A 12,316-nucleotide genomic window follows, 5' to 3' on the forward strand; every position below is an offset into this window, starting at 1 on the left:
AAACGTATATGATGTCTAAACTACCATGGTCACACCAACTGTTTCTTGTGGAGAGGACCATCTGTGATTAGAAGCAAAACCACGTTTGAAATATAAACTAATTAGCAAAAAGAATCTCACTGGAATGTTACCAAAATGCTCCAGGTAAATTAGTTTATTAAACATATCCAGTATCTTACAATACAGCACATTGTAAGGCAAGTCTATTTGAGAATTTAAAAAGCAATGAATTCATAAAGAAACACTGACAGCCTGTTGGCACCATGCTTCATATATCAGTTCTTTTGTGGGAAAGTTTAGTGTCATTCCCCAATGATTTTCAGATATCCAAAAACACTTAGAATATGCTTTTCTTCAAATAATAACCTCATTGACCAGTGTTCTTTGCTAATTTTGCACATTGAAAAATGATGACTGAGGGCAATAGTAAGTTTGCAGACTAGCTAGTTTGCCCACAATTGTCCTTTGCCAGCTTCTAAATCTGATTAGTGTATCAACCATAAAAGGCTCTTAAAAAAAGCTAATTGAGAATGATGGACAGATAACATTTTCTTCATTTATTTATTAATTTGGAGTTCTATAAAATGTAAAGGCAAAGAAATAGTTTCAAAAGTTCCCAACGTTTTATTTGTAGAGTAACTAAAATTCCACCACTACCTCACTATGGCCCCCAGTAGCGGATTGGTTAGTTTGACTGGCTGCATGACTGGTTTGCAATATAGAATGACATCAACAGCATGGGTTCAATTGCCACATCAGCTGAGGTTACCACAAAGGACGATCCTTCTCAACCTCACCCCTCGCCTGAAGTGTGGTGTTGCTCAGGCTAAACCGCCAGTCAAGAGAGCAGCCTATGGTCCAGCAGACTAACACAACTTTACCTTTTCACTTTTACAGCCAGTCAGGATATACATTTATGCTGTATGTACAGCCATCTTCTGGTTCTATATAAAAACATAGTGTCATCAAAATATTCAGAAAACAGTGGCAGGTATGGACAACACTATGCAAATTTACATTTAACAAATTCTATACATTTTTCATAAAATAGCAACAGCAGTTGCTTCAGATACAAATTAGAACAGATTATGCATTCCTAAAAACACAATTATCAGAAGCAGACTATGGCACCTCACACTAAGAGCTGTCAGCGAGAAAACAGGGAAAATAGTTTTGTAAAAACATCACTTCATGTAAACTGACAACACCTAAAGCCTGCGGTATGAATGATCTTGTTGTAATTAAGTAATATCACTAATCTTCAACAATTCCTTCTGGTGATAAATGCACTAGGGTTTATGCTACAATTGCATAATGTTGAGTCTAGAAAATAAATAGAGAGAGGAGGGATGGGGGCTGTGGGAAGATAGGTGGGAAGGTGACAGATTATTTTGGATAGAGGTATTTCCGGAAGGAGGAAGACAACTGGGCATCTTTGGAATAGGTTTCGCACTAGGGTTAAGTCACTCAGAGATAACAAGAACTGCAGATGCTGGAGTCAGAGTCAATACAATGTGGAGCTGGAGGTATGCAGCCCCACCCTTCCTCCCTCTATCTATTTTCCAGCTCCCTTCCACCGCCCCAGTCCTGATGAAGTGTCCCGACCCAAAACATCGTATCTCCTGCTACTCTGATGCTGCCTGACCTGCTGTGTTCCTCCAGCTCCACACTGCATTGACTCTGATTCCAGCATCTGTAGTTCTTGCTATCTCCTAATGTTAAGTCTATAAAGGTAATGCATGCCTTGACCTTTACAGAAAAAAAATGCACAAATCCCTTACAAAGAGTTTAAATTTAAGATTTAATACTGTACGTAAGCTGGTCTGTATTGCAGAATTAATATTGTATTTTTTTCAGCTCATTAAGGCAAGGCTTGTGTTTTGGGAAATGGAAAGGTTCTGGCTTTAGTGACTGTGACAAATTCCTCAAGCTTAACACAAGTTCTTATCAGTATCTCTCTTGCACCTTCTTAAGTCCCAACAACGTGCACTGAAACAGAAAGCAATGCAGTGAGGAAGCATGACCCCCAGGGGCTTTAATCAAAACGGTTCATTTTTAGTTCAATGCCCCATTACAGAAACCTAAGTTGTTACTGCTAGACTTTTTTGTTACATCAACCACCAGATTCCTTACTGAAATGAGCAATTATATTAGTTAAGTAGATAAAACTGTTGTGATTGAAACAAAGTCAGCCAAGTGGTCCTCTTAGAATACCAGTTCCCTGATTGGGGGTGTAAATCTAGTCCAGTGAACCCTGGCTAAAATATAAAAACAGACATCCCTGACACTCGGAGCTGGCTCTAAGGGAGCTGGATCAGTGTAAAAGACTACCCACGTGTAAATAATGGATGACTTAATGATAGGATACCAGCCTGTGTGGAGTTATTTCAAAAGCAAATTCCATTTTGATGTGAAGAACATGGAGAACACAATACAAAATGATGGCTACAATGCTAAAATGGATGCTGGAATAGACAGATCTGGCTGCATGCCATTAAAAGTGGCAGGACAGGTTGAAAAGCAGTCAAGTAAGCGAACAGTATCTTCGGCTTCACTAATAAGGGTGTAGAAATCAGAACAAGCAGGCTATGTTGAACTTGTATAAGGCACTAATTCAGCCTCACTGGAGTTTGCATCCTTTTCTCTCTGTTACACTTTAAGAAAAATATGAACGCATTTGAGGGAGTGAAGAAGTGGTTTACGAGAATGATTCCAGGGATGAAGAATTTCAGTTAAGACGACACATTGGAGAAGGTGGGATTGCTTACTTTGGCGAAAGGAAGCCCGAGTAGAGATCTGAGTATTAAATCATAAAGCACCCAAACAAAGTAAACAGAGAGAAAATGTTCCCATTCGTGAAAGGATAGGGAGCGGGAGGGCAGAGATTTAAACTAATTAGCTTAAAAAAAACAAGGAAAATTGTTTACACATACCAAGTCGTTAGGATCTGGGATGTACTGTCTCGAAGCATGATGAAGGCAGGTTCAATCAAGGCATTCAAAGGGGGATTAGACTTTTTTTTTTGAAAAGGAACCATATGAGAGGGTATCAGGAGAAAGCAGGAGAATGGCACCAAGTGTGATGCTCAATTTATTAGCCAGCTCGGACACAAATGGGTCAAAATCACTCCTTCTGTGCTGCAACTATTCAGTGACTGTGAAAACCACTGATCAACTGCTATGATGATACAGATAGCGCTCCTAACATTTGAGTGGGAATTTTGCCTTCCGTACTATCCCTAGTTTTCTTCCCTTTTTAAACAACAATTACCCTCTATAGCACCTCAACAGTGATATTTTACATTCCAGTTAATCATGAATTCAGACCATTTGTTTTCAAACCAACTCTTTTGTGCTGTATTCATGTAAATTGTACAGACTGAACATAAAATCCACAACTGCCTGAGACTGGAGAACTTCAAACTGGATTCAATCCGACAGCCTTGACACCTCCGCATTTCTCCAATTCTGGCCATTTGGGCATGCCTAATTTTAATTGCTTCACCACTGGCAATGATATCTTCAGGTGGTTAGACTTGTAGCTCTGGAATTCCCTCTCTCAGCCACTGCACTTTAAAATGCCCTTTAAAATCAACCTTGACCAAGGTTTAGGTCACCTGTCCTTAATGTTTCCCTATGTAGATTGATTTGAGTTGTACTCAATGCTCCTATGAAGCACTTCAGGTTACTTTACTATAAAAAGATGTATAAATTCAAGCTGCCGCAACCATATGAGGACTGTTTTATCTTACCCTGCCATCAGCCTTTTTCTAAAATTTAATCATCTTGAAGTCATTAATTTGGCCTTCAATGTATACACAAAAGTTACAGTATTTGGTTCAGGATATGCTCCAGTAAATGCACACAGCAAATGCAACACTGAATAAAAGATATAGAATACATTTCTTCGTATTTTCCACACTAGCTACTTTGATATACATTCTTTCCATTTGGGCAGGGACATCTTACAGTTACATACCTGACACCATAAAGATAAACAGATTTGAAAGAGGAAAATTAATTGGAATGAACAGGTAATTTTTTTAACATTATTTCAAAACAAAAACAAATTGTCACGTTTAAATTGTAAATTTAACAACTGTGGAAATTTTATAAACAATTTTAAAAGTAGTTGTCCCATAAATTCTTTGTTATACACAAAACAAAACAATGAACTTTTCTAATTCAGCTGTAACGTACAATTGTCAGAGTAAAGGAAACCAGCTTACTCCTATGCCTGTGTACTATAAACATACTCACATAGAAACTGAAAAAATTCAAAAGTGAAAACTATTTTTACAGGGAAACCAAGTTCGATAGAATAAAAATGCAGGTAAAGGCGTAAAGGAGAAATGAAGTTTTGTGGCACATTCACGTTCCTGCAAAATTAATCGAAAGAAAAAGCACATCAAAATTTCCACTCTTCCTTCTCTCATCTTGAAGGCAGCATATCACCCTTAAGCAAAGTTTGCGCCTTTCCAATGTCTCATCTAAAAGGGCAGTCATCCTATGCCAGAACTGCTGTAGCAATGTCAGTAAATGGATGGATCATGCGGGGATGGAAAAGGATTTCAAGCCAAACTCAATCATGACCCCCCCACTATCTGCACGTACACGCTTTCACTGAGACAGACGCTGAGGGCAGTTGGAGCTACCTAATGCCAAATTGGGTCAGCACAGTTCAGCACCACATTATTTAATACAGCTATCCACTGATCCATTACAAAAGCTCCATATGCGCATTTTTGCAGGAAAGCTGAATTCATCTGCATTTTATAAACTTAGGTCTAGAACTGCATCAGACAAACCAGCCAAGATTCCTCATCATTAGTAAGGGAGTAAGAACTTTTACAATTTCATGAAATGCATGGTTAAAATGACTAAAATAACCTTATTTCTATTACAAAGAGTTACTTGAAAGCCTGGACAACAGCATAGGATTCAAAAGTGTATCAATACTCAATTTAAGCAAAGTATTCAATGTTATTTGAATATTGGTCCAGCTACACTAACTTCATTAGCACTAAAGTTGTTTTAATTTAGCCTAAATAATATTCTTTAATCCTGACTTCAGCACAGCATCCAGCACCTCACTATAGCAAATTCTTCTATCTCTCTCAACCTCCGAGCTATCCTTGTTGGTCTTCAAGAATGAAGTTAGTACTAAGTGATTGCTATTAAATTATAGCTATGTTTAAGTAGGAGAGCATGCATATGATATTGAACTTACTCAGTCAATAGGAGAGGTCACTTCAACTTCATGAGTTAGCACAGATTTCAAATGTAAGTCCAATTGTGAAAGAACAATAATCTTTGTGTCACACTTATTCTGGACAAGCCAGCCTCCCAGGTCAACATTAATACACCCTCCACCTATCTACAGATTTAAATGTCAGCCATCAAAATGAAATCCAATGTTTTCCAATGGGCAAAGTGCAGTGAAAACACTGGTGTCTCAACGGCAGTCTCAAAGAGAAGCTAAAAGAATGGTTGATGGAGGGAAAAAAAAACATAAGTGGTGTCTGAGTCTTCTGAAATTAAAATTAAGTTTCACTTTTGACACAGCTTTATTCTGAATTTTCTACAATTGAAAACAGAGAACAATGTTTTAATACCCTGCATGACTATCACTGTACCTTTAACAAGAGCACAACACAACTTCTCCATAACATTTGGGGTTCCTGGATGGGTCAACTAACTTAGTGCTTAGGCCATTTACCTGCATTCTGTAACCTAAAGGTGAAACAATGGGTATAGTACATCCAATGTTCTCATTACTGAAATGATGCAGCACCTTTCATGATTTTCAGATATCCCATATGCTTTAAAGCACATGAGATGCTCTTTTTGAATTGTACTTACTGTTGTAGAAAATTCAGTCGCAAATTGTGCACAGCAGGGTACCAAAAACAGTAACAAGATAAAGGATTTGGTGAACAGTCGTGTTAAATTACATTGAACAGGTGATAAACACTGGCCAGAACAAACTTGTGAGATCTGTTATGCCTACTGAGAGAACAAACTTAACACCTCACCTGAAAGATTACATCGCCAACAGTACTGCATTCCTTCAGGAATACAATGAATAGATGTTTTCTAGAATATGTGCTCTTGAAGTGGAGTAGTTTAAACCTTAAAACTGTTAACCAAGGGTCAGTTGCTTCCATCTGAGTTATAAATCTTGTTCTAGATACTGGGCAGACATTCCACTGCAATAATGAGGAGTACTGCACTGTCAGAAGTGTCTTCTTCCAAGTGAAATATCAAACCTGAAATATCAGTCTGTTTAAAGATAAAAGATCCCATGGCATTATTTCAAACAAAAGGAAGGTACCTCTCTATCCTGACATATCTTTCAATCACTACCACACAGAACAGTTTATCTTGCCTTTATCACGTCTTTTTGTGGAAACTTACTGTGCCCAAACCATTGTGTTTTTTGCAATTCAACAATTCTGCAGTTCAAAAATACTTCACTGACTGCAACATGCGATGGAGCTTCCGAAGTTATTACGCACCGTATGCGCACATCCAAAAACATTATTCTTCTGGCTCAAGATGTAATCCAAAGCTGATGATGCATTAAGAAACAAATACTACATAAAGATTAGCCTCACACTACTCTTCTGGGTAGCTCAGCCGGACTATTGCATTACGTTTCTGAAACAACAGCCTTAGATAATTTTAATCAACATGTTCATACATTTTATTACATACCTCTGGAGCAGGTGGGATTTGAATCTGGGCCTCCTTGTCCAGAAGGAAGGACAATACCAATGCAGCACAAGAGCCCTAACAATAGTTTATCATTGACTTTGTTTTCTTATATTTTGAGATCTAATAATATAACAAAGAAAGTGTAAATTCAATGGGACTGTGACGCTAGTTCCTGGGACAGATTTGATTAAAATTCCATATTGCAAATCCAAATAGATTCCAACCCTCGGTGAAATCTGTGAGCAGTACTGAGAGCGCTGAAGTGCAGATGGCCTGTAACCAAACTGCAACAGTCACCATATTCACATATAATAAACAATAACCAAATCTATGACCTTTACCGCTTAGCGCAAAGGCTGCAGAACCTGCAAGTTTCCCTCCAAGACACACACCATGCTGACTTCGAAATAAATCACTGTTCTTTCATTACCACTGGGTCGATGTTCAGGATTCACTTCCTTACAGTATGTACCTAACCACCATGAACTGCTGCAGTTTTAAAAAAGCTGCAACATGCACATCCCTTGAATGAATAAGAAAATATCAGAATAACAGAAAACCTTCCACAGCAATGGAATGATATCCAGAAAATAAGTCCACACTTTCAGGAAAAATGAAGGAAGATAAATTTAAAATCTCAAGAAGAAAAATACAATTAATTTGCATTATTCGAGTTAAAAATGAGTTTTGGAGAAAGAGTTTGTAAATGACTACTTCAACTATAAATACATTGATTTTCAGTCTTGAACAAAGCCCGAGGTGTTTGGCGAACTGGACTACATCATAGACTAAAACGGAGACTTCATGTCCAGTCTCAAATTGGAGTCTCTTTTAAAGCTAAATAACTCAACTACAAAACACAAAAAATACCCAATCCCAATCCTGAGGATTAATTTCTTAGGTTATGATAATATTTTCGATTTTAACACATACACAGTAATTCCTAAATCATTTTAATAATGAACCTGAATATTTTTGACAAAATTAGAGTTTACTATAATATATCCAAGAGATGTCACTCTTCAGGTTAACTACAATATTACACACCAAATAGTAATACGTTAAATCAATTCTGGATAATTTAGAGCTCAAATGGTTATTATAAATTTGTAGACTATATAAGATGGAACACAAGCTGTGGAAACAGCAAACAATTTATACCAAGAATTCTGTTGTAAGCTGGTGATTGCTGTCACTCTCACTGATACAGTGAAGTGCAACTAGAATAATGTACAACAGAAAGGCCTGACGTGACTCCACAGTCGCAGGTCCAGAATCATACAAATTATTCCAACAGAATCATAACACAAGGTGTAACAGATCACCAGACCAACATCTGCACAAAATTACAGATCTCTTTGCACTAACCAGCATCGAACGCATCTAGATTATTTTCTATAGGCACGATTGAAAAGGATTTCTACCCTTTACCGTACAGTTGAAGTAAGTACCGAAGTTATTTTTTCCAATTTTGGTGCTCAAAGAAATCCTTAGTACATCTGGGATCCAACTGAAAGTCTGTTGTGCTTATGAACATCAGGCCTCTTTGAAATACTCAAAACAAACCCATCCAGCAAACCAAAAAAAAAACTATCAGGAGCACATGCTGGGCTGAGACGGCTCCATTGGAAAAGTGAGCAGATACATTTCAAGTTTCCTGCAGCCAGATTGCTGACAGTTTAAATTAAAACAAAAAATTCTAAAGACTTACAAGGCTTCTGTCTTCAGAACTGGAAATTTCTAAAGATTTTCTATGGAATTATCCATTCACAATAGGAAGAGCAAAACATCCTCTATTAAACCAATGCTTTAATTTATATTTAAGATTCACAATTGCTGAGCAGACTGGTAGACAATTTTCTTTTAAATTAAGAGCCTTCACCACCAATCTCTTGAACCTCCTGGATATGAGGGGATGGGGAAGTGGAGGTTACCATTTCATTCTTTTCCTAAAAAGAAATGAAAAACGAACCAAAGCAAAGCTTGTCCACCGCCGGTACCACCTTCGTTAAATGCAGCAACATCGAGGAAAAAAACCATTTACTACCATGGCAGGTAACACATACAACAGTACAATAAGTTACAAGAGGCAGTCCAGTTATAGTAGGCTTCAAGTATGCAACACTGCATTTGTACTTCTTTGGGACTCTACTGAAGAGGTTTTATTTTTTTCTCAAGAGAGGATGGAAACGGAAATCCATTACCGCATACAGATTGCAACCAGATAAATCCCATTAGGATTTTGGAAGGATACTGAATCTCAGCAGCATCTGTAAAGTTCTTTTGAATTGTAATTACCCAACACCACAGATCTTGGTTAAGTGCCAGATATTCAGTATTTGCAGTCAGTAATAATGCTCACCTCGTGTGCTTAGTACAAGTATTCATAGCTAGGCTTTTAGAGAGGCAGAAAGTGTTCTACATCTTGGCCGAACCTTCTCCAGTTGGATTGTGGGCTGGCATCCTTGCAATCTTAGTAGACTTAGCTTTTCTAACTAAAGAAGAGCATTTGAAAGATGTAAATAACACTTGGGAGACTTTGTGCACTCTGAAGAAAGCCTCTCTGTGCAACAATAGTCTACAGTGTCAGTTCACTTTAAAGTGCTGTAGTAGTTTGCTCCAGTTCTTTCACTGTTTGAGGAGATCTTTAAGTACAGCCCCGGCACTAGAATCTGGAGACACTGGTAAAGGTGTAAAGGTAGGAAGAGCATTGGAGATTGGTTTCATGAGGAGATGAGGTGCCGCAACACCACTGGAGGCTGTTGATGTGATGAGGGGGATAGCAGCAGATCGTGGAGCCAAGAAAGGATTAGAGTCAGATTTTTTCGCTGGACCGTCTCCCGACGTACCTGCAAATAAAATACAGCATTATTCAGGGTAATGATTACATCATCAATGAAATCAGATAATGAATGCAGAAATGATTTGTACTGCATATCTAGCTGGTGTTCAATATTTGGGAGTTCAGTAATAAGAATATTATTCTTTAAAGTGACTTTTGTAAATACTAAAGTAACTGCAATATTATCTGGGTTCGGAAGTATTAAAAATCAAGCTATTGTTACTTGCAAGTCAGACAGTAAAATAAAGCAGATGGCATTCAGTAGTAGAAAAGTTCATTAGTAGAATCCCCTGGGGATTGTTTTGAAATTCCGTGTTTGGGAACTAAGCTCCAGGTAAATATCAGCTGTTCATCAGTTGGCATCATACAAACACACAAGATAAAAACAAACTTAATTCACTTTCCACATCGTGGAGGATACGATATCAATGCATTTTGCTTAGGATTACACAACAAATAACTTTCTTATATCAGATAGGAGGTTGGCTGCTTACTTAGCTGGGCAGCCTATGCAGTGATGTCAACAGCGCGGGTTCAATACCCGCACTGACTGTGGTTACCATGAATGACTCTCTTTCTCAAGCTCTCTCATCGCCTGAGCTATGGTGACTCTCGGGTCAAACCACATCAATAAATGAGTAGCTGGGATTGGGGTGGGGGGGGTGGTGGAAGAATATTAAATTATCACAGTACTTCCTGGCGTAGTCGAGCTACAGTTCCTTACAAGGTTAATGGAGAAACAGAAAAATTCTCTTTTTAGTGAATACTGGTGCTTTATATTTTGCTTTTTCATTAGCCTTACTAACCTATATGACTAGTTTTAAGTTATTTAATCGATCTATATTGCTCTTTTATTAGTAATGCAGAAGAAATACACAACTTAACACTATAAAGCCTGTACCTGCAGTACGGCTGGAATAACTGCTGGATGGCTGGCTGCTTCCAGATGTGGCTCCAACTGGGTGCATGTCGTAAACTGGCAGTTTTGGAGGTGGAAGGGAAGGTCGAGATTCTACCTCCAGGAATTTAACAAACATTTCCGAGAAAGACTACAGAGGAAAATGCAGTGGTGGGTTATATGATAATGCTTCAACAATATGAATATCCAAAAAAAGCACACCATGCTGATCTAATTGACCTCTTATTTTTAACCTATTTGCACATCTGAAAATTTACTTTGATCCAGAACAGAGGACTGTGCATCAGAATCATAAAGATCATAAATTTTTATACAGCAGGTGGCTATTTGACGCACCATGCTTATGCATTAGGTTCATATCACATCTACCAACTGTATTCCCATTTTCCTCTGTCCCTGTATTGCTCAATATTTTTCTTCATACATTAACTTAATCACTTCCTAAACTTCAAGACAGACTTGGATACCTGAACAGCAACAAAGAGGATGAATTATAATTGTATTATACTGACGGTAAAGAATTTCAGGACATTATATTGTACCTTTCTTAGCATCATTAAGTAAAATTCTATCCATCTTACTTTTGGCAAGCATTTTACTTTTGCCTTACTGACTCAAATTTCTGTCCGATATCCATATCTCTCTCCTCTTTAAAAACTTCCAAAATTAATCGTTTTGACCAGACTGTTCATTGCCTCTCCTATTTGTCTCAATTATGGTTCAGCACAATTCTTTTAGCCCTTTCCCCATTGACAATAAAGACCTTTCTTATTGCATGTTAGAAACTTTATTGCAAATCACTGTAGTAGTTCATTCCAAAGTGTGACAAATCTTAGTTTTAAAAATTTCAAAGAGATAAGGCAAGTTTACAGGATTATTTTCTGAATTTTCCAGAGCAATGGATTGTGGTAGTGGTGATGGTGGTATGGAGGAGTAGGAGTAAGAGTATGTGCAGGGATAAACAAAGGGATGAAACACGGCATAAAAATAAAGAAATAGCAATAGCAAAGAAGAAAGAGACAGCATCAGTGTTGATTCATTTCCAGCGGATCTAAGATGGGCTTTTTAATGAAAAACCCATCCACTTATCTTGAAGATGCAACTGGGAGACTTTACAGCTAAATTACTACCTGTGTCACCAGCCATAAGTGCCGATCTTGGAGAATTCAAAGTTCACCAAAATAAATCGGTGAATTTGAGTGTCACACATAAGCAAGGTTAAACTGTACAGAAGGAAAAATTTACAGAACTTGGATATATAAAACTAGTATTATGAAAAGTGAAACAACTTGCATTTATGAGCACTTTCACAGCCAATGAAATACTTTTGAAGCCCAGTCAGTGTAGGAAAACAGGCTCCTAATTTGCACTCAGGAAGGTAATAAAAGAATTTTTACAGCAATATTTACTGAGATAAAATATTGGTCAGGACAATGGGGACAAATTCCCTGATGCAATTGTCAAAGTGCCCCAAGATCTTTCATCATTCATCTGAGGGGGCTGATAGGGTCATGACTAATTTAGCTGAATCAGGGACCTTCAATATTGCAGTAAAGTTTCTTTATTTCTCAATGAAGTTTTAACTGGGTTTTGTGCTGAAGTGTCTGGAGTTGGACTTAAACCTACAGGTTTCCAATTTATAGGCAAGAGTGGTTTGACACCTGATCATTTTTAGTGCAATCAGAAAATAATGCATTGCACAAACATGGAATAACTTCTTAAATTGTTTCCATGCATCAACTGATTGATGCGTTTTGATAAATAATATACCTTGAAATCTTACATCTACAAACTTTCAGACAAAATAACCCTAGGGTTTCCAGAGCATTCAATACAAAG

The 12,316-nt window shown here is 37.7% G+C and overlaps 1 protein-coding gene across 1 annotated transcript in view; it reads right to left on the reverse strand.

The window, feature by feature from the left end:
* Positions 1 to 601: 601 nt before the first annotated feature.
* trip11 (thyroid hormone receptor interactor 11) overlaps positions 602 to 12,316 on the reverse strand; it is a 106,432-nt gene continuing 94,717 nt past the window's right edge. Inside the window, exons 19-20 of the mRNA XM_048600039.1 lie at positions 10,460 to 10,607; positions 602 to 9,565 (exon numbers count right to left, since the gene is read on the reverse strand). Coding sequence (XP_048455996.1) covers positions 9,345 to 9,565; positions 10,460 to 10,607 — 369 coding nt within the window. The 3' untranslated portion in view covers positions 602 to 9,344. The remainder of the gene's footprint in view (positions 9,566 to 10,459; positions 10,608 to 12,316) is intronic.

The sequence above is a fragment of the Rhincodon typus genome, chromosome 8 (genome assembly GCF_021869965.1).
Source record: "Rhincodon typus isolate 14 chromosome 8, sRhiTyp1.1, whole genome shotgun sequence".
Classification (NCBI taxonomy): domain Eukaryota; kingdom Metazoa; phylum Chordata; class Chondrichthyes; order Orectolobiformes; family Rhincodontidae; genus Rhincodon; species Rhincodon typus.